Here is a 24,496-nt window from a genome sequence, read left to right as displayed (position 1 = left end):
CTTTACCAGATCACCATCTAAAGCCATGAATCCTTGAATTGCACACAGCAACCATGGCCTGTTATTCAGCATTTCAGTTATTTATTCAGACATGGCTCTAGTTCCCCAGTCCAAATAATTGCCTTTGGATGGTTATCTGCTGAGAGAGAAAGAATGAGAGGGAGAGAGAGGAAGGGAATAATAGACAGATATGCACTAACATTTTCTAAAGCTAAGTGCTGTCCCCCAAATTCCACATTTACTATTAGGAAATCAAGAGCCAAAAAAATTCTCTCAATGAACATGGAGTGATGGAACGTGGGTTCAACTGCCAGTGTGGATTGGAGAGGCAGTACAGTAAAGTGACCTAATCTCTTTATCCAGAGTGGTAAAATTGTTTTTTTTGCAATTTGAGGGGCAAACAGATTGATTGTAAACACAGTTATACATTAAAAAAATTGTTTAAACGGAATGCAAAAATGGAATGGTAAATGCAAGATCTGCTTTACTGCAAGAATCCAAGCAGAAAAAAAGAACAAAAAAACAAAGCTACCTTGGTCCCGGCCTTTTGGAGATGCTGGGCACCTTCACAATCCCATGGAAATCACCTATAGGCCATTGCCAAAGTGTATTCCTGTGACATTTCATTGTCAAGGAGATAGTGGTGAGGCTTATTGATATAATACAGTAATAATAAACTCCTCTGACATTTGTTGCACCCAAAATACAGAGACAGGAACACAACATTCTAATGGCTTATGTATTTATATTTTTAGTCTAAAACCCTAAAAAGATGAGATTTGGGTATAGTACAGTTATCACCCTATATTAGAAGTGTCTGACAAGAATTCCAACAGCAGGTCACCACACATTATTTTAGTTTTATGAATTTTAGAAATCCCATTAACATGCAAGGTTTCTATGATTGGAAAATGATGTATTTTGTGTTTTTCTTGGAACTCCTAAATTATTATTTTGGAAGTTGAAATCACTGCATTCTTCTCAGTGACAGGGAGGAGGGGACAAGACACACACATTTGCCAAGGTTAAGAACACATACATTTCAGTCATGAACAGCTGTGGATCCCTATTAGGTCTGCTCCATCTCTAATATGCTGCTCTTGGCTTTGTACTCCCTTATTATCTTTCCAGCAGTAAGGAATGAAGACACCAGGGTCAACCACAGCAGCCATTAGATATTCAGGACCTCTGCAGAGGTCACCGGAGCAGCTTAGAGAAATCTCAGGACAGGCTTGCTTGGCATTTAACAAAAGCCTTGAAGGTTATTCCTGGGGAAAAAGCAGAATCTAGAGACTCTTTTTTTTTCCAAGATACAAAACTGAAGCCTTGTGAAATACCCCAGGCAGGCCTACATTTGCCCAGCTTTCACGGACCATTTAAACAGGTCTTTGGGGTACATGAATTCGGACATAAGGCAGGAATTTTTAGTGAGGTTACTAAAAGCAGGAACATTGAGATTTCAGCATGAGAAAACAACAGTATTGTTCCACAAACTAAAAGGTAACTCCACTGAAATGCATATTTAGGATCTGGTTTCTGTCTGAGCGATTTGTTATATAAGACTTATAAACGTTAAGGCAAACAAAGATCTTATTGCTGAAAAAACAGTCTGTATCATTAAAATATCCTGACACATCAAAATTCAGAAAATGGAAAATGTGTAAAAACACTCAGCACCAGTAGATCTCTTTATGGCACACGCTTTTAGGGTGTTTCAAATTTCAACGCGTTTCATGGAAACTAGTACGCTTCCTCAGGAAAAGGAGATTTTGATGTTTCATATGCAGATTACCAGCTGAGGATCTCTCTCACATAGCGTGGTGAATATGCTCCAGGGAGGCAGGAATTACTCCAGTGTTACTATATACAGGGCTAGTTATTCGTCATTTCACCTGCATAACAAGGAAAAAAGCTCATCTGCCTTAAAGAGAAAATACTCATGGAGATCTATACTGGTGCTCAGTGTTTTTACTCATTCCCCTTTTTTTGAGTTTTGATGTGTCAAGATACTTTAATGATATGTACATAATAAAGCAAGTTTTTACATTTTTTTAATGACGCGGTTTGAAGAACATCCTATTTGGCCTTAAAAGTCGGGGTATTTCGTTATTCACCAATTTTTCTGTGGTCTACATATTAAGGTTGTGTTTATATCGTGTGTTTGTGAATATGTATTCACAGCTGGGTAACAAGCATTCCAGCACTGGCAGCCCTCGTTATTTCCCTCATGACAGGTGATTTTAATATTTAGAGGAATAAAGTACATTATCAAGCTTTTGTACTCAAATTTACTGCTGCACCACTTTTGTGTAGGGTAGAAGATGACAAACTCTTGGCTTATACAGTTTACAAACGTCTTGTGTGAAGAATAGCCCAGGGCCACTGAGTAAGTTAAGTGCTTATCCATATCAGGAAATTTAATTTGACATATATTTTGAAGAAAGCTAAATATACTCTATGGCCAGGTGTATGTAGATACTCCTCAAAATTTATGAGTTTAGGAGCATAATGCAAAGTTGATTAACACATGGTTTAACAAGGGCCCGATTTATTAACCTCCCGACCGTTAAGCCCGACCTTGGTACGGGCTAAAAAAAAAGTGCTATTTTGGTTAACCCCGAGATTTTCCCTACATTAAAATCCCCACTTACCTGGTCCCACTGTGCTCATCCAGCGTCGTGTTCGTCGATCTCCCTCTCCAGTGTCGGGTGCCTTCTCCTATACCAGCGGGACCGGTAAGAAGCCGGCCGGCATCTTACCTGGTCCCGCTGATCGTCCCGCGTCGTTCTCCGTCCAGCCGGGTGCCTTCTGAAACGAGAAGCTGTCCGGCGGAGAAAAAAAAGCTGCCTGGCTTCTCCCTGCGTGCGTAATGACGTCGGCGCGTGTGCGGGAAATTCAAATTCAATCTCATTCATTCATTTTGTATTGGATTCAATACAAACTCCTGTATCCAATCCAATTCAAAATAATTCAAATAAATACAAAGTGTGTAAATGGTAAATTCAAACTCTCATTTTGTATTGGATTGAATACAAACTCCTGTATCCAATCCAATGCAAATAATACAAAATAAATACAAAGTATATAACTGGTAAATTCAAATTCATATTTTGTATTGGATTGGATACAAACTCGTGTATCCAATCCAATACAAAATAATATAAAATTAATACAAAGTACATAACTGGTAAATTCAAACGCTCATTTCATTTTTTATATTCATAATATCTACTAGACCCTTGTTCGGACATATTTCTGTAAGTTACAGGTCTACAATTTAAAAAAAACATTTCATGAAAAACAGTGGAACACTTTTGGTACAGAAATCTAGACCTCAGTGTAACGCTCAGGTGGTTAAAGATCTCTCTTGTCTGAATACACACAAATTCCTACAGACAAATTTCAAAATTATGTTGACAATGGAAGTTAGGCAACTCTATTTAAAACGCCCATAATGTTGGAATGGGACGCCAAGTTCACACAAGTTTAATGATCAGGTATCCACAAATATTTGGCCACACAGTGTATGTGTTAAGGTGGGGTGGTGATTAAAGCAAACGGTTTACTTTGCACTGAATAGATAAAGTACAGTTATTCTTAAAGTATAGTTGCACTTTAAATATCCTTACTACAGATAAAAAAAACTAAAATCAGAACACAAAGAATCTGACTGTTCGGGGAAAAAAACCTTTCATTATATCAGGTATTCTCACTGTTGGCTTGAAAGCATCACAAGCTCAGAAAGATTTGACATAGCTGTAAATCCAAAGTAAGATTTGCATTGAAATCAAGGAATGAAGAACTGTCAATTCTTTTCTGAGTTTATTACAAGGGACAGGAGAAATGTATGCAGAGCAACAGAGTTTACCGAGTATGAAAGACAATTTATAGATTAAACACAGGCTTAAAAACTCATGGCGTCTTTAGTCTTTTATATAAATTAAGGCCCAGGCAATGATCACATGATGTCCAGCTACCTAGAGATGTACACATCAATAATTTGTACAAGTACAGGAAGGGGGAATAACAAGATTTCCAAGCAGTTGCAATGATCTGCCTGTGATTTTATTTTTTTCTTTACAGAGAAATCTTGGAATTTTATTTGGTTATTGGCTGAAACCTGGCGGATTTCCATTTCAAAGTCAGAAAATATTTACCTTAGAACTGGGTTTTCCAACCAGGGTTCCATGGATCTCTAGGGTTGAAGTTCTTTAAGCATTGCCTACTTTAATTCCCAACTGTTGATCCCACCATAGTTCCTGAACCAATGTCAGTACTCAACATCCTTTTTGTGAAGGGCACCATTCCACTTACCATGAATATAGGGGGCACTTTTTTTATGGGGGCACCATTTCACTTATAAGAACGGGCCCATTACCCCACTAGCCACAAATGTAAAAAGGCAACTCTAGATTTCACCGCTTACATTGTTTTACTGACCATTATTGTTTCATGGTTGCTAATAAAAAAAAATACTTTGTCACACACAAAAGGGAATAGAGAAAGTAAATTAAATCCTCTTAGGGCTATATTTATAAAGTGGGGAATCAGACATTCTTTCAAACATACCCTGGTGGAAAATCTTCCAGGTCCATGTTTCAATGGTGGTAATTCATTCTACACCAGGGAATGTTTGAGGGAATGTAAGACTCTTTATAGATAGAGTTGAATACACTGGGCACCCTGTATTACGTGTTCTTTTATTACTAATATTCATACTAATGAACCTTGAACTGAAGCACAGGTTCCCTAAATGTAACTGAATCATTACTCCATGGTACAAGAGATTGCCCATGTCATGATTTGCTAACATTCCCTGCTCTGCTCCTTCTCCCACATTTTTCAGCCACTCTTACAATGAGCCTTGTTGCTATATATGTTTATATAGCTGCCACAGGTTTTCTTTTTAAAAATAAAAAAGGTAGCTTTAGATGCTTTATAATGCAAACATACAGCAGTGCGGTGGTACAGTACATCCTTCTGTATTCGTCAAAACACCGCCAGCAAAATCAATACTTTCAAGACAAGGGAGAGTAAATGAATATCGCACTGAATGTGAGTTATAGGCGGGGGCACCAGATTTTTCAATTTGCCTCTGCAGTACAGTATGAGTGTCATGGGGAAATGGTGGCATACACCCACGTGTGTCATTGTGCATACCCATGTGTGTGGCACGGATGGCTGGGGGAAATGACCGGCTTTAGTGTCTGAGCAGGAAAGGATAGCACAGACACAAAGTAGAAGAACACAATTTAATGAAATGCTCAATGACTACTGCACTCATAAGGGATTACTTACTATGCTCCCTTCATATCGGCTCAGATGCATCATGATTCACATTCCTGCAGCACAAAGCCAATGAATTAGTAATAAGTGGCTACATATTTAAATGTGTTGATAAATAGAATAGCAAATTAAATCAATTTCCCTGACTACCAGCTGCAGAATACTGCACGCAGGAGGAGGGAACAAATACACAGACAACATCTGAAAAGAATGGCTGAAAAAACAGACAGGGACTGCAACCCAAGAAATGAAGGAAATAATTGTACACTATAGTTATAGTGCACTATTAACAATAGTTATTACTGTAGAATTAAAAACTATTTTTACATGAAGTCTTTACCGGGTTACTCATTTTTATTCATAAAAATCTACCTCAATTTTTCAAATTCTCAATTGAATTTGTGACAGCTTTGGTGAGTGAAATGGTATTTTTTTAAAACTGTGCATATCTCCCCATGGTTACTTGGACAGCTCACACTTACCGTATTTTTCGGACTATAAGACGCTCCGGCCTATAAGACGCAGGAGACACGCGCTGCAGCCGGGAGGAGAGCGAGGAGAAGAAGAAGCCCACAGCATCGCGGGATCGGGTGAGTATGATTTTTTTTAATTACCGGTATATTTAACATGTATTCGGTGTATAAGACGCACCCACTTTTTCCCCCCAGTTTTGGGGAAGAAAAAGTGCGTCTTATAGTCCGAAAAATACGGTAAGTGTGATTTTTTTAATGGTCCCCAAGGTTGGAGAGGACACACTTCATCATCAGTTAAGTTGGGTGATCTAGCAAACCTAGAATGGATCTGATCCAGGATTCAAAACATTTGTTAACAAATAGATAATGACTTTTAGGAAATCCATTCCATGTTTGCTGGATCACCCAGCTTCACTAATGAAAGTGTATCCTCTCTGGCCTTTGAGAGCTTTAATAAATCAGGGCCTATCAGCGGGATGTGCACTGGGTCCTAAAATCTTTAGGCAATGGTGTCAAAATGCAACATGATGCAAAATTCGATGGCTGACCCGGTGCAGTGGCAGATAACTAGTCTCTACTACTAAAAGACATGGAAAGAGGTCACAAGATTGCAGACTAAGGCAAATTAAATAAAAAAAAGGTTCGTAAATAGGTTGAAGGAATATTTTTGCTGGATAAGCCTAACTCTTGAGGCTAACAGTTAATAAGAATGGTTTAACATGCAATATTAATATTAGTATTTCTGTTCCTTTAGTCCTCAGATCGGACATCACAGCACAGGCAAGCAGCAGACCCTCCTAATAGAGAAATCTATCCTGGTTATCCCCATCCTCAAAGGCTGGACAGATATAGGAGATCGCAGTTCCACGGTGATTGTCCTATCTCTGTGATAGGCATCCTCCATAACAAATATTGTTAGGCAGCACAGTGGCTCAGAGGTTAGCACTTTGACCTTTGCAGCACTAGGTTCCCAGGTTGGAATCTGGGCCAGGACACTGTCTGCATGGAGTTTGCAAGTTCTCCCCGTGTTTGTGTGGGTTTCCTCCAGGCACTAAGGTTTCCTCCCACAATCCATAGCTGTTAGGTTAATTGGCTTCCCTCCAACATTGACGTTAGACTGTATTAAAGATATGACTATGGTAGGACATTAAATTGTGACCCCCTATGAAGGACAGCTAGTGACCTAACTATGGACTTTGTACAGCACTCTGTAATATGTCGGTGCTATATAAATACTGTGTAATACAATAATAATAATTATAATAAGAACAGGACACCAGGTGGTATTGGCAGATCCAGTGACCACAGGAAATGTTTTTATGGCCATATCTGAATATCTTGGTATGGCTGCTATAGGCAAACTTTTTTTTTTTAATACAGGGCTGTTTTCTGAAATCGTGATGAGGTTATGGAATATGGTCAGTCAACACATAAGCATGAAACATCAATCACAGGTACATCAGACTATTATGACCAACATTGACCAATTCAGGATGAAGGAGATTTAGCCATCTTGTTGTTCACACAGTCTAGTCTGAGAGCAGGAACAGGTTTTACCAGGACCTGTTAAGAATTCTGCCCATTTCCCAGCTAGGACATCTTTGTTTAAACTTTGACTTGGTTTAAATGAAGGAATTAATATTGACAAAAACATCAAGGGATCTAATGAGTTGTTAGTTAAGGCAATAAACATGTCACATTAGAGTCAGCGTAGTAAAGAGGTAATTAGCCCAGGAAAGGCTCTGCTGATTGGAGCTGTGCAGTCCTCGCTCTTAACCTCTCAGTCCATTATCTAGTGCAGGACAAATGCTGGCTGGGCTAATGTATATTCTCCAATACCCATCAGTCCCTGCTATACTGGCCAAGGATTGCATTAACCTGCATTAACAGCATTGGGTTAACATGGACATCGTAATGCTTGCAACACGACTTTTAATTATAGCAGCTTAATAGTGGGATGTATAGAACACTTGTGGTCATTATATATATTGCTGATTTAAATATGTATATAATATAAAATTATGCAGTGAGGTGTTGAGGTGAGGAGCCAATAACAGTAATGACAGTCTACGTATGTAAGAGAATTTATAATCTCAAAGAATCAATCCAGGGCCTAATTAGACAATGGGACTTCCTATGGAGAGTATTTGGGGGTGTAAAAAAATGCAAACATGAATGGGCAGCTGATTGTGAATTTACTGACTGCATGTGTTCTAGGTGCAAAGGTCGTGTAAGTTAAAACATAGAGAGACTACAGACTCATGTTGGAGTTACATGCAATAGATATACATATGTAAGAGGGAAAAGATCTTGTTGTGGCAGAACTTCATTGTGAAGAATGAGAAAGTGTTAGACCCACTGTCATATTTCACTGCTAAGAAAGCAATGGGTCATTACTTATTCATTTCTGTCCAGATAAAGCATAAAAATTCTCACAAAAAAATTTATTGCGACAAAATCAGCTTATAAAAAAAGTTGAGTCTCCTTAGGTCAAGTGCAGGTCAATATGAGGTGCATATAAATAAAGAGTCTGAAATGTTTAAATGCACTGAAAACAATGCTGCCTATATAAGCAGGAGAATACATACAATTTATAATACTAACAAAGTAAAATCTAAATGAGAACATGGAGCTGGAGAGTTTTGTAACTTGTACAAGTGCTGTGAAAAAAAATCTCCAGATAAAAGCAGCAGTGAAGAAATTAACTTTTAAAGGATAAGTATACTATAAATTAAATAACTGTAACCCTTACCCCCCAATCTACATAAGTCTAAACTAACCAACCCTGCCTTCTACACCGAGATCCAGGCACTGAGATTGACAATTGTTTACTTTCCCTCTCCGCACTGTTGCCTGCACACTACGGTCCGTTTACGGGGTGAACCACAAGACTAAGGATGGTAGTTCTTGATGGGATACTATACATGACTTGGTAAACATTGAACGAAAGTACACGTGTCTGATAAAAATGGTCTGCTGTTGAATTCCCCTCAGATTCCTGGATGATTGGGTCATTTTATCAAGTTAGCGATCAGACTGGAAGTGTAAACTGGCCTGTGTAGTCAACCACACGTTCCTGCTATATCACTATCCACTCTGAATGATACCTTGCAGAGTCCCATAACAAGTACCTATAAAAAGCATGTGGCCAACTATACCTAACTAGCAGTGCCGTTTAATGACTGTGCTTTGCCAGATCACCAAGTCATTGAAAGTTGAAATAATGAATCTCACATCTGTAGCCAATGGGTGCTCTGCATGAAAAAAATGTGAATGCAGAAACCTGGGGTGCTAAATGTACATCTGTACAACATACAGAAAATGAAAGGATTCTTCACTGTAAGGTCTGTGAAAATGTAGAATTGGCTCCCTCAGGAAATAGTTTCAGCATCTACTATATATTACTTTAAGAAAAACGTTGCCATTCCAGAAGCACAGAATATAATGGGGTATTAAAACTTTAAATTAAAGATAACAGAGACTGTTGATCCAGGGAACATCCAATTGCCTCATGGAATCAGGAAGGAATTTTTTTCCCCTGTTGGAGCAAATTGTACCAGGGTTTTTTTTTTATATATATTTTTTGCCTTCCTCTGGATCAACTATGTCCATAGGGTTGTATATGTGGGATATGTTTATTTCTCTGGGGGTTGAACTTGATGGACTTATGTCTTTTTTCAACCTGACTTACAATGTAACTATTTACCTATATGTTGGTTATGACAACAAGTTGACTTCATACTGTAAATGGTTTTATCACAACAAATGTTCAGCAAGAATGCAAACTGCAATGTGATTTACAGCAGTGTTCTCCCCAGCCCCCTTTAGCTGGATGTACCACCTGGCACTTTTCTGTAACCACCCGCCTGTTTTTGGGTGGTTACTGAAGAGTTGGGTCACACTACAGGGGCTGCCACCTGCCTACAATTTCGTCCCACCCAGCTAAAAAAAATTTAGGTTGAACACTGAAATGTAACTTTCATATTACAATATGAAAACGCAAGCAATTACACATATGAAGGTCATAAAAACAACAAGATAAACTTTGCACTTATATAACAAAAATGTGTAACTTCCCTATGAGTTAGAAAATCATTCTGTTATAACACGTGATTCTCTCCTGTGTAATCATATGACATGAAGCTGCAAAATAATGAAATTTCTCTGCCTTTCAAAGTCTGAACACAGTGAATGAAAAGTGAAAGCAAGATCAATTTCATTCCAGGACCATAAATGAGCTTTAAATCAAATTTACTCCAGTTTATAGAAGGAATGGTATAATACCTACACTTGCCCTTAAATCCAAGGCAATGGAAAAAGTATACACTCATTCTGAAGTAAACAAAAATGAGCTAGTGCAGAGAATTACTGGATGTGTTGTCAGCAGAAGGTAAAGGAGAACTGTCATTTTGTTGTAGACAAATGCTGCAAAGGAGGATAGCAAAGGAAAATATTGCTAAGAGATTAGTTTGTATGAGTGGCACTGGTGTTCTGAGGAGCTAGTCAGCCAACAAAAGATTTATGGAGAGAAGAAAACAAAAAAAATTAAAATGAAGTATCTAGTCCTGCATCAAAATGATTGTCCAGTTTTCTTTTTCTAGCTCCATCTGTCTTCCAAAACAGGTGATCAGAATAGCAATGTCAGTCACATCAGGCATTCTGCATAACAACTAAGTGGTTTCAAGGCAAAATTCAAATTGAACAGAGAGAGAGTTTAAAGTGAACACTAGAGCAAAATATTATAATATATATTAAATGAATGAGAAATACAAAGAAATTTGGCTGGGTATAAAAACAATGAGAAATATAAAGAAAGGTGGCTAGGTATAAAATGAATTAGAAATATAAAGAAAGGTGGCTGGGTTTAAAATGGAGAAGGAATTTGAATGAATACTGAATGATAAAGAATGAAGGAGAAATATGAATGGGGCTGAAATAAAAAAAAATGGAGGAATATGAATGGGAATTGAATATTGTACAGCGGAGAAGGATAATATAGGAGGAATAGGGGTAGAGAGATGCAGAATGGAAAAGGAAAATGAATAAATGTGGATTGATATAGAATAGTGGATATAAAGGGATGATATGGAATAAATGCCAAGTATGAATGAGGGTGGAAGGACAGAAAACATAGATGAAACATGAATTAGAGTAGGACTATATAGAATGGAAAAGAATGTGAGTGGGAATAGAACCATAGAACAATGAGGAGGAATAATGCAGGTGGAATGATACAGAATGGGAAAGGACATTGAATTAGGGTAAAATTATATAGAATACTAGGGGAAAGAGGGAGTGAATGAAGGGAGAAGGACATAAAAAGGAAGATGGATATGAATAAAGGAAAAAATTTAGTAAATGGAGGGAAAGTATAATATGGATTTGAGTAGTACTACAAATGACGATGAAATGATAAGGAATGGGGAAATAAATATGTATGAAGGTGGAATGATTAACAATGGAAGAATATTAATGAGGATGTAATATTAGGAACAAATTAAGGAAGAAGGAATGATACAGAATGAAGGTAGAAAATTAGTATGACGTTAGAAGGATACGGAATGTAGGATTAAGATAGGTAGAATTAAATAGAAGGAAGAACAATTAATGAGGATGGAAAAAATGATAATGAAGACGAAATATAAAGGAAGGAGGAACAATACAGAATAGGGAAGGGTTTTAAATGTGATAAAATGATATAGAATGTGGGAGGAAATGAACAAAAAATGAAGGATATAAGATAGAGCATGGATATGAATAAAGGCAGAATAATAGATTAGAAGAATAACATGAAAGAGATAGAAAGATATAAAATGAGGAGTAATATGAATGAGGCACAATTATATAAAAATGAGGAGTAATATGAATGAGGTGGAATGAAATGGTGGAATGGGAGAGGAATATAGTCTAAGACACCAGGATTTAGAATGCTGAGCAACTTTAATTGAAGATGAAGGATATAGAATGGGGGAGGGAGATAAATGGGGGTGGAATTATACAGAATGGAAGAGAAATATGAATGAAGATTAGGAGACACGCCTAAAGAGGAATACAAAAAGGTGTTATTTTCTTGAACTTTCTGCCCTTAACAAAACAATTCTGAAGTGGCATTGAATTTACCCAGATAAATGTCAAAAGTGCTGAAGAGGAGAGGGAGCTCCTGGTTGAATCTTGGAATAATGAGGTTATGCCACATGTAAACTGAAATAAAGCCCTGCCACTCAAACTCAGGAAAAGAGAAAACAAACAGACAACCATTCAGGGATCACACATCTAGTGATCTGCAGAGATTATAAATGTCATACAGCTCCATTTAATCCACACATATCTGAAATTAAAAAGGCAGCCAAGCACGCATTACTGCTGTTCCCACCCACAACATTCAGAGCCGATTTTTTTATTATTTGCATCAGTTCACAAATGCAGGATATACGCCTTCCTGTACAATAAATTTAACCAACTGAAGATTTATTTTGGAAATTATGTGATTGGGTGAACATACAGGAATCTGAGAGTTGAAATGCACAGAGGTCTACAAGCAGAGACTGCTTCAAGTAGAGGGAGCCCTCTCTGTGATTTACGGTAACTTGTAAAGAGACAGTATAGAGACAGTTTAAATACATACACATACATATACACACACCACCTCCCTTCATGAAAATACTAGTTCACTGCCCATCATACAGCCTCTGTATATTTTATTGTCTATACATCATTCACCTTTTTAAAGTGTTTGGTCCTGCAAACCAATAAATATGTTTCCATATACAATATGGCGCAGATTTCAGACAGCTCTTACCTTTCTTATTTCACAAGAATTTGGCGAGCTGTGTAAAGCCTGAGCTAGGCTCTATAAGCAGTGAAGCTGAGACAGACTGGGAAGGTTTGGTATGAAAAAAGCAGTCATTGTAATCAAGTCTATCAACAAATCTAACGGGAACATTGTGGGGGTATATATTCGGTCTGCTGTATGGATACATTTTGGATTTCCTGCTACTATGAGTCTACAGGAAATACCTGGGATTAGGCAGAAGACTTCTGCAGGTTCACCTCCAGAAATAAGGAACAACCTTTCATACAGTGCATAACATTTTCACCTTGATCAGCTGAATCTCAATAGCCATTACTTGGAAGGAATGGATAACCCATACCCCACGTCTGTAGGTTCACAGCAGATATATTGTTAATGTCTGCTGGGACAGATGAACAGGGAGCAGGGAGAGTTTTTTGGCACCAATATGTGCCCTCATGGCAGCACTCCGTTTCCTGCCCTTTGTTTGACAAAAGTTTTGTAGGAAACATGTGGTTCTCTTACCAAAAAGATCTAGAACATCAGCCTCAAAGACAACTCAGCACTAAGAGAATATGCAAGTTGCCATTGCTGAAGTTCTGATAAAACAATATAATTGCTTGGGTGTAAAGATGATCTTTTGGCTTTAATAGTTACAGTCACAAACCTGAAGCAAGCATGCAGATAACTATGTTGAAAGTTGTATGGAAATTAGCTGAACACAAGAGTACAGAGTTATTCAGTGATTGAGAAAGTAATAAAGGCAGAGGATCAGAACACCAATCAGGTAAGCTGTATTTTTTAGAACCAGGACATGAATAATTTTAGTAAGCTTACAAAATCTCTCAGTGACAGGTCCAATTTATTGTACAGTTTTCTATTACTTACAGGTGTGTCGGGCAAGTGAGTAGTTGGAGCCTCCACTGGTCAGTCCGAACCCCTCTGGAATCTGACTAGAACTGCGTGGTCTGGTCAGGAGTTTTGCAGGCTCAATCTCTGCTCCAAATTCTGCTCCAATCACCCCTAGCAAGACGATAGCAGTGGCTTGCTTTCTCCTCTCCTCATATGATGGAGATGCTTTTTTCATTGGAGGAAGATTGGAAAGGCAACCTGAAATTAAAGAGACTTATATATAAGACTGTCATAAAAAGGTCAAAGTTAGCTGTATTCACAGTAAGTACATAAACCTTTTTAACTTCCGGAAGAGAAAAATGGCGACCGGTTAGAAAATAACTTCAACACAGATAAAAACTGCTGTGCTACCACATAAGTATCATCCAAAATAGGATCATTAATAAATGACAGCATACAGACACTAACAAGGGCTGCCTCACAGGCTGAAGGAACCTGTGAGAGGCAGAAGGGCACAGCAGGTTTTGGCACCACCAGGAATGAATGGATCTTTGCGAGACCAGAAGACTCAAAATTTAGGCAGGGCAGGGGCACTGAAAGCTGCACACACATACACATTTAAATTTGTTAAAATTAAAGTCACTTTAATTGTTCAGGAAGCTAAGTACCATGATGCCCCTCCATAACTCCAATCTGCCTGCACTGGATAGCAACGACCAAAAAAAGAAATCTGCAATGTCATTAGGTCCAAAATAAGGTCATTTATGAAAACAGAAAGACCTCATAAAGTTGTTGATGAGGTAAGAAAGGAGGAACCAGCAAATACAAAATATAAGCATGTAAATTCCTGCTTTAATGTATACTGGTGAACACAAAATTTATATGTGCTACCATTAGTAATTATTGTTTTTACATGCTACCCGCGGTGTCTGATTCCTATCCAGTAAACCTAGCACAAAGCTGGACAATTCAAACTTGGCAAAAATGCGGAAGCAAAGTTTGTGGTCTATGCAAAAAACATATGTTGAAACAACCAGTGGAACCAATAATAAAATTGGATTTACAGGGTGTCATAAACCTCAGTAATTTTATGTTGGACAATACCTTTGGTATTACCAAAGGAGGCACAGAATACGAGCAGCTGTAAATCTATTGCTGTCATTCTTGGCCTTATAGCCAAACTCCTGGAATCTACTACTGATGTACAACTTAGGGATGTGGATACGAATCTGGCCCCTTTGGGACTAGGAGAACTCAGTCCCTAGCCCAGGCTCCAAGGCTTGCAGAAACTGAGGAACATAGAACATAATATAGAGGAGTAAAGAGAAAGACTACTATCCTGTTGCTCACAGAAAGTGATTCAAATTCCATCAGATGTCCAGAAATGTATTCCCAGAGGGAATAGAGTGCAGAAAATCAGCTGCAGGGCCTACCAACAGTTCAAAGTGGAAGGGAAGTCTGCAGAGCAAAGTTCTGACAGTGAGATCCAGCACTCAGAATGAAGAAAGCGTTGGGCTCTACTAGGTAAACAAGCAGGTGAAATATGGGTCTTCCACCTTGGGGGAAAAATAATAAGCTGACTGACCTGTGTACCAAACTGACCTGTGTACATTCTGTGAGTGTTATATTAAAGCAGATGTAAACCATAAATTCATATTTAGACAGATAAAGCAATATGTGTCACAGTGACTGGGCATAGCGGGGACACCCTGCGGTCACACTGAAAAGGAAGTGCGAGGACTTCCAATGCAGAACCACTAGGTATTATGGGATTAAATTATATAGATTTAAAAATAGTGAAAAATGACCTCTAAATAACATTAACATGTTAAAGCTTTTATGACATTTTAGGTAATAGGTTTAGATATGCTTTAAATAGGTAAGTACACATTGCATACATGCCTGTGCAGTGCGCATTAAGCTGTCACTAAGGTTTCAATACACTGTAGGCCTCTGAGCTACCCCCACACCTCTTCCTTCCATGGGGTCAAACAAGAGCAATCTTGAAATATGATTTGATTTGAATCGGCTAATGCTTCAATATTGCAGGCTGGCCACGAGAAGGCCAGCCACTGCCTCTCCCTCCCCCAGTCCCAGCGAGAAGAATCATGCCCTATAACAATAGTTCAAAGCAAAAAGCTCCATTGTGCGGCAGGCTTGATTGTTCTGTCAGCTGACCTCTACCGAAGGGGAATTGCTAACCAACACTGCCCGTTCCTCTGGCTGACAAATGAATGATCTCAGCACACCATCCACTTTCAGCAGAGCTGCCTCTAAGTCCAGGTGCTCAGACACAGGGGCCCGGTGTGACATCTCAGATCAAGATGAATTGGCACAAACTCCTGATCCGAGATTGTTTTATACCATTTAATTTAGTTTCTTCCCCTGCTTGGATGAGCACAGCTCTGGTTATGGATTTCTATTCTAATGTAGTGGAGCAGGCACTGAAAGAAGCCAATGAAGCAGATGCTGGAGTAGGGGGACTGCGGGGATACTGATCAATAGGAGAGGCACTGACCCTGTGCGCTCTGACTCTACTACAGCCACAGCTCCTAGTCGGAGGAAGAACACATGTGTGCCTTCCAGTAGGAAATGAAACAGCAGGCACACTTGCTGCTGAACTTCCTGCTGCTTGCACTTTTGGCTTAGCTGTTACAATATTTATGTCTGCTGAAAACAGCAATAAATAAACAGAAACATAGCTAGACCCTTGTAAACCTATATTTGCTCAATCTATTATTAACTTATTTATACGCTGATTATTTACATTATATTACCATATTTAAAACGACATATTTTGAAATTGTATGAACTTTTTATTTTTTAAAAATGCATATTTATTGAAAGGTTTTTAAATAACAAACTGTGCAAAGCTGGCGGGGTTTCTGGGACTACTTTTTTCTGGAGGCCTGTGTATAATAACTTATAGGGTTATAATAACTATATAGGTTATCAGTAAGCTTTAAATCAACACTTCAGTATTCATTTTAAAGTTTAACTCTGCAGTGGTCTGGGTTTTCAGTGGTCCGTCATGCCGTGGCATAGTATTCTTACAATGTTGATCATGGTGAATGAGTGCTTTTGACTGAATACAGTGCAAAGTGTATGATGGGTGGCTGGAAACCCTGACCGGTTCTCCCTGTGTGATCTGTCTGTTTAACTCTTTAGGGTGCAGTCAGCATAACGCAGCTTTCAACAGTGTTGAAGTACTAACAACAATAATAGCAAAAAATATTAGGCTAAGTTCTTGATTTCATACAGAACCTGCATGACAAATAGGAAAAACCCTCCAAAACAGGCTTTAAATCTTTAGCAAAAAAATATGCTGAAACAGCTATGTTTCATCTTATTTTCTTAACTGTTGAAAAAAGTCTGTTACTAAGCTCAAAAGCTAAATGACTCAGACCATTGGCGCTTCTCCTTTTTGACTTTATATGTTCTACCAGAGGCTTTAATAGGACAGAACAGAATGCCTAAAATGTCAGTGGTGCCCCATTTTTACCTTAACAATCCAAAAAGCATTGACAGACTTTAACATGTACTAGAAATCTTCTTTGGGAAACTTACCCAGGAGAGGGAAGGAAGACATAAAGGATGTGGCACTTAAGCCCACAAGTTTGAGCTACTTCTGTGCATTGTAGGAAGATTATTTTCCCCAACGTATCTAGCTTGAATCTTCACAAAAATTTGTGTAAACGGTAATTATACATGGGCTGATTGTTCTATTTCAAACAAGTGATCAAACTGGAGAGTAGAAATGAAACAAACATAAAGCGGAACCAAAGTTCCACTTTTAAAAATTTAGATTCAGGCATTATTGAAGAAAGGTACAGGCAATGTCCCTTCTGCAACAAGCACCCTTACTTGTCTAATCACTCCAAGGAACTGTGTTGAGCTGGGCATGTGCAGGGTGTTAGGTCATCCTTGAGCTAATCAGAAGAAGAAGCTGGCGGCACCCAACGACAGAATGGGAACAGGAGAGTATGGCAGGGTTTGGTTCCGCTTTTCCAGGTCAAGAAATTCATACAAGGTTTTTTGCGACCTTTAAATAAATTTCATTTCAAATTTTGGAGCATGCTCTTATGAAAATATAGCAAATGATTAGCATTTTGATCAGTTACAAAAACATCAAACCAAAGAATCTATTATGTGTCAATTTTGGTGTATGATATGTTGATATTATATCAATAATTTGTAAAGAATGTTTAATTGATAAAAAAAAGATCAGAGCAATTGAACTAAAGTCGGTCTGTATATCACTAGCACATAGAAGACAGTGTACAAGGCCTTACATTTTATTAAGTAGGTGCAAGGGGTTCCAATACCGAACAGCTGGGTGTCAAAAATTAAACCATGTAAAGACACAAATATAAAAACCCTTTGCACTTTTTGCACAGATACATTTATTCCTTCTAAACGGGGCACAGAGTCCTCCACTGAGAACATTTTTGAAGCCGAAATGTGACTAGAAAAAAAGCATTAAAAAAGACCGAGCGACAAATTCATTTGTCTGATGAAAATGTGGTATTTTCTCCCAGTGACTTGCCTTCATTTAATCATGCTAAAGGGCGACAGAGAGATCCATTTTCTTGACAGAACGGTTGATCACCCTATCACAGGCAGAAAATTAATAACTTGAAATAGCCTTATGTGAAAAACAAAAAGCCAGACAGATGAAAAGAGAAAATGTTCTACATTTAGACAGATGCAGTCGACAGAACGCTCCCCAAAAGAAGGACTATTCCTGGAATATCTTTATCTTTTAAAGTGCAACAGAAGCATTTTATTTCTATCAAGTTGTGCTTGACAGAGTTTGGAATGTTCATTCCACAACCTTCCTACAATAAATCAGAAAAATGAAAAAAGCAATAACCTGGCATACCCAATAGGAAAACAGAAATCACTTATTTGACTGCTTTAATTGATTAAAGCTCAAATATGATTGGCTGCTCTGGGTTATTGCACATCATTTTACAATATGCTGCTAAAGTAAACCTGTCGGACATTTATGAGATGTCTCCTTACTACTTGCTTTACATGTCTCAGGAATTATTGCTTTAGAGTCGCTGACCTGGAACATGCATGTAACAAATAAGAGTTGGAATTTTATATTTCTAGAATTGTTCAAGATCAATGGCAAACAGGACATTGGAGTTCAGCAAAGTGCTAAACATACAAGTACATTTACATACAAGTATTTACATCAAATATGAATTTCACCATAATGTCAAACTGAGATGAAAAAGAGGGACGTAAAAGTAAAAGTACTCCTTTTAGTACAACAAATGTAGCAAAAGGACACAATTATCATGCAAAAGTAAAATGATTGGGTAATGTTTTTTCACCATTACCTTTAATTTATAATGTCTTTAACAAACACGTTAGAGGTTGGTTAAAAGGCTACGTAAACACTTTCAATAACTGTTGTTGATACTTTTCAATGACAAAAGACAGAACGAGCGCTGTACATACATCGCCGTTCTGCTCTATATTGAGGAGAAGAAAGGGGGAGAACGTCAGTGCGGCACCCCGCTGTGCTCTTTCCCCTTCACTTGTATTAAGATTGTTCCACAATCCAGCTGGATGGATCCATGAATGTCGTCAGACGAGCGCTGTACACACATCAGATTCTTGTCCGAAACCAACCCTGAAGCGGCTATCAGACAAGAATCATCTGATGTATGTATGTAGCCTTAGAGTGGTAAAATGCTTTTGGTACATTGTAATAGAGAACTAAAAACTGAACTAAAAGAGGGTCAACTGAGAAAGAATGAGGGAGAGTGCATTAGATCTTCTTGGGGTTGGGAGTATAGAGTGCACATATAGCCTTTGCAGATAAATTTGACGAGCAGACTTGCAACCTCAAAAGTGATATCTTGACTAATTAGGGACTAATGAATATAAGACCGACAAGGAGGCTGTGCTCATCATAAATTGACAAAAGGGGCTCCTAAAAGAAGTATGTAGACATAAGAGACAGTTGCTTAATCATTTTGTTCTAGGTAACCATTTCATGTCTATGGTGGGAGGCAGATATATTGGTCATTCTGATTCCCTCTCCTACACAGACATAAACTAGCTAAACCAACAGAAGTAACCTTGCAACTTCACACAGTACTCTGCAGTTTTAAAAAATGTGCTTCCCTGAGGGCAGCTGAATTTTTAGTGTACAACTAACTGCCCTCTTAGGTCTATAGAAAGCCTGAGGGCCATGTCAGATTGTATTTGTAGTGTCTGCGACTCTCCTGCAGCAGGATTATCAAAGAGACTATGAACCTAATATTTAATGTTTCTGCCTCTCTAGCCAAGGCATGGCAGAATTTGGCCAGCTAGGATGCAGCAATCGCCTGACAAAGCACTGATTTAGTAAGCACCAGAGTCGTACTAAAGCAGCAGTTGACCTGCAAACAGTCACAGTTTAACATGACCAATTAGGCAATAATGCAGCCACAACACCACATTGATGTGCATGGTGCTGAGTACAGATGGAAAGATGTGCAATATTTTGTTTACCATAGTACTACAATGCACAGTATGCAGTACCCTGTGTTGGGTTTGATGCACAGGAGGTCTATTAATGAATGAATGTCACCACCACAAAACACCAACATTTAGTTAGGACAAAAATCATGAGTGTGCAAAGGTATTTATTTTCCTCCATTAACTTCCATCCATCTTTCCTTCAAAGCACACTGCTGCCACCATCATAATTTTCTGCAGGCTTGGTATTCTCCGGGTAATGGAAGTGTTGGGTTTATACCACTCATGGTATTTACCATGATGGCCACAAAGCTAAAAATTTATCTTACCTGACCTGAGAACATTCTTCCATGTGTTTAGAGCGTCCCCCACATGCTGTTGGACAAATGTGTACCTATTTTTTTCTTTAAGCAACATTTTTTTTACTGGACACTCTTCCATTAAGGAGTGTACACATTAAAGTGGTCCAATATAGAGATTGTCCTATCTCTGCTGTGGATCTTTAGATCTTTTTGGCAGTGGTGGCAATTATTAACACTGCCCTCCTTGCCCGATGTGTTCGTTTTGGAGGGCAGTCTTCTCTTGTTTGTTTTGTATGTAGTTGTTCCATATTCTACTTTAATATAATTGATTTAGAGGTGTTACTTGGGATGTTGAAAGTTTAGGATATTTTTTTAATAAAGCTACCCTGATCTGGGCTGCTCAAAAACTAAAAATACTAAAGATAAGATACTAAAGATAGTTCTATATTTATTTTTGTTTATGCCTACTTTGTGCCAACATCTTCCACAGTACCGAGATTCCATAGTCATGTCTCCATCAGTCTATTAGAAGAGCTCACAACCTTATCTCAATACTTTAGCCATGTGTCAATACCTTATTCCAAATTTGGAGGGAAATTACAATTATTCTACTGGTATGTTTTGGCAATGATGATAATAGTTATATACACCATGCAGTGTCTTGTCCTGGAATTTGTACTTAGCACTGCAAGGCCAGAATCAATAACCCAACAACCTACCATACCATTGTATGAACTTTTTTGGAGCCTTTGTAGCAAAATGCATAAATACCTAATCAATAAAATTCTTTAGTTCTTAGCAACTTTGTAACATATGACAACCACTGAGAAACGGTTACTACCTAAACAGATAAAAAAAAAAAAAAAGTATCTGAAATCCATTGAGTGTTTAAGTCCACACCAATAAGATCAATAGCTGTGTTGTTCTGTTCAAGGTGAGGCCAAATAAACTTGTCTAGAGCCCTGAGAAATGGACTTGCGGTGCACTCAGAGTGCTAAGTGCTTTTCCGCCCTGAGATCTATCATTAAATAATCATTACCCGTCATTCACTCTGCCGTAGAAACCTGTCGTATAAACATGCTCACTATGCACGCAGCCATTAGGGTAGACTACCAAGGGCTCATTAATGCTATGGTCACCGCATGGAGAAGTACAAATGTCAGTATACACCACAAGCTAGAATATGATTGCACCGGGTAAGCCTTCTCCAGTAATCATACTAACAGCCTTTCCTTTTTTATCAGCCCAGTGCAAACTTCTTCTATTCTATTCTATTAGTTCTTTTGTACAAATCCTTATTGTTTAAGGGAACCCTTTGAACCCCTGAAACACATTGTTATTTTTATGATGAAAGTGTCTGAATATAATTAAATCTAAAAATGTTATGTTCTGCTTTTGACACTCTTTCTTGCACACCTAACCCAACAGGTCTTAGGGAGAATTAATCTCTTCACACTGCTCAAGAATATCTGAGAACACCTACTGCTTTAAAGTGAAACTAAAGTTCCACTTTTAGGAATCCACAATCAAACTGGTGATTATTGCAGAAGGGACATTGCAGGGGCATATTTCAAAAAGCTGAGCTGACCATGCACATTTTCAGCTTTGGCTGCCAGGATAACCTGCAATCCCAGCCTCCCTTATGTGTGCCAGGAATGAATGAATTCAAGCAAATTACATCATTGTGGCCCAGCCACTCAAGATGACGTCCTCTACAGAAAGAGAAGGAAGAAGATGCGGGGGAATGGGGCAAATATGAATCCACTCTAAAAGAACTCAGCACCCGACATCTTCTACTCCTGGCCAGCCAGAGAATTGCTATCAAACTATAGTGGACCTGTACTCAAGTGTTAAATAAATGATTAGCTGTACCCATAATAAACGTAGGGCTAGGTAAATCCCAAAACAAGGTTGTGGAGAAAGCCAAGCCATCCCATACTAGCTTTGTGTATTTGATTTTTGTACATTTGATGTTTGCTGAGACTTTGCTGGGTTTGCCCCAGCTTGGCTTTTACAGAATGATCATCACCTTGAGGATGACCAACTACAGACAGACCAACCAACTGGTCTGCAGCGGGAAGATATAAAGTACCTCCTCATATAGCATTAATACTGGGAGAAATACATTTCATGGAGAAATACAATTGCAGGCTCCATCTAGTGTTGCAACTAGGTATAAAAGCCTAGGCTTTTGATCACATGATCTCTGCTGAAAACGAAGATCGAAGAGTTAAATCTAAGAGTTAAATCTCTTGTTAAATCTAAACGAAGAGTTTAGATTTAACAAGAGAACTGAATTACAACACTGTTATGAATGTACCCAGCAAAGCTATAAAAGGAATGTAAAATTTCATAAAGTGGATTTATGTTTTAAAACCGTAACTACATGGTGTACAAGGTGGCAGCTATATTTGTTCATTGAATATTCAAGGATTGTGTTTTTTTTTTTTTGAGATGCTGCTCAGTAGTTGTATTTTACCATTTCTGCTCACAATGCAAATTTACGATTCAGCAGAACCTCTGCAAGAAAGTCCTGTGTTGCTTACAGGCAACCCAGGGATCTGGACAACATTGCTTGAAATGTAACTGCAGTATGTTTCTCCCAGTCCCTTTTAGTTGGGTGCACCACCTGGAACTTTTCAGTAACCACCAGGCTTTTTTTGGGTGTTTACTAAAAAGTTGACTCACAATATAGGGGCTGCCACCCCCCTTTATTCTCTTCCCACCCAGCTTCAAAAGAATCTTTGTTGAACACCAGTAGCATAAGAATTTCATTGGCAGCTCTGATAGGAAGGTAGGAGATGGCTGTATTTTCAGGCAGATAAACAGATTTTCTGTACTTGGAGCAGAAAGTTAAGAGCAGCAAGTCAAACAAGCCTAATCAGATAATTAAGGTTTTCAATGTAGAACACTAATGATGGCAGTTTTAAATGTTTTTATATGCAGGCAAGTATCTACACTGAAAAAATAAATAAAAAAAATAATACTTACCAAAGAGACCATTCTTTTATAATGCAAAACCTACCGCACCCCTATCGGAGCTTTTTTTTCAGGTTTATTTTCCCCTCCTCTTCACAAGACAACATCTATGCACTACATTTTGGGAGGATATGACACCAGGAGCGTTGGATGTGTACAACGTGTTCTGATGGAGGACTGGAGTGGAAGGGGAGTTTTGTATGAATGGGTGGACAGGTTCCTGAATGAGGATAACCTGGTATTTTTTCATGTATGGCAAATTTTCTTTTAGCATTCTTTTGTTGCAGAACATGTACAAATCATTTAATCCGGATTTGATCATCAATAAATAATTTTCAAGGGGTAGGGTAGAGTATTTTGCTCTTGTAGTCAATATAAATAGCAAAACATTAAAGATAAAAATATTTTTTACAACCCCCAATCTGCAATAACTTCCAGCCAAATATTTTTTTTCCCTAATTCAGGAAGTTGTTTTTCCCTCTTCCAGTCTAGTACTCAGTCTAGTTTATTACAGGAAATCAATAGGCAAGCAAATAAAATTAGATGACCACAGTTTACAGGGACTCAATAAAGCAGCTAAGAATCCATTCTGTTCACTCTGACAATGCAAGTATGCAGAGCGTTGGTGCAAATATTGCTGAGTTTATCCAAATCTCTGACTACAAAAAGAAAAATACAAATCAGCAGGAAACACACACTTTGTTTTGTACAATGATAAATGAAAAGGTAGTAGCTGAAAAGTTTTGAAAATCAGGTCAGAGATGTGTTTGCTGTGCAATCACAATGACATGTATAGAGAAATGTAAGTGTGAAATAAAAATGTATAAACTGATGGGACAGCCAGGCAAGTAGGATGTTCACAAGAACAGGTCAGGTGCAGGTCCTCCCCGTGTTTTTTCGTGGGTTTCCTCTGTGTACTCCGGTTTCCTCCCACATTCCAAAAACATGCAGTTAGGTTTAATTGGCTTCCCTCATAATGACCTTAGACCGTGTTAATGACATCTGACTACTATGGTAGGGACATTAGATTGTGAGCCCCTTTGAGAGCTTGCTAGTGATATGACTATGAACTTTGTAAAGCGCTGCGTAATATGTTGGCGCTAAACAAATACTGAGTAAAAATATTGGTGAATGTAAAGGTGCGTACACACTTCCAATTTTTATCGTTCCAATCGAACGACGAACGATCGATTGGGCAAAAAATCGTTCGGAAAAAAGTAACCAACGACGCCGACGAACGAGGAAACTCGTTGGAAACGAACGACCGGACCGGCGGATCGGATTGGACGACGATCGTTGAACATCGTTCGTGTGTACGGTCGTTCGTTGATCGT

The 24,496-nt window shown here is 38.4% G+C and overlaps 1 protein-coding gene across 4 annotated transcripts in view; it reads right to left on the bottom strand.

The window, feature by feature from the left end:
- The window catches only part of WDR7 (WD repeat domain 7), a 202,942-nt gene that overhangs the window by 66,970 nt on the left and 111,476 nt on the right, over window positions 1-24,496 (bottom strand). For all 4 annotated transcript variants that reach the window (XM_072416511.1, XM_072416512.1, XM_072416513.1 and 1 more), the window contains one exon: window positions 13,438-13,659. In XM_072416511.1, coding sequence (XP_072272612.1) covers window positions 13,438-13,659 — 222 coding nt within the window. The remainder of the gene's footprint in view (window positions 1-13,437; window positions 13,660-24,496) is intronic.

This window comes from Pyxicephalus adspersus, chromosome 6 (genome assembly GCF_032062135.1).
Source record: "Pyxicephalus adspersus chromosome 6, UCB_Pads_2.0, whole genome shotgun sequence".
NCBI lineage: Eukaryota > Metazoa > Chordata > Amphibia > Anura > Pyxicephalidae > Pyxicephalus > Pyxicephalus adspersus.
This window is presented reverse-complemented; position numbering and strand designations above follow the sequence as displayed.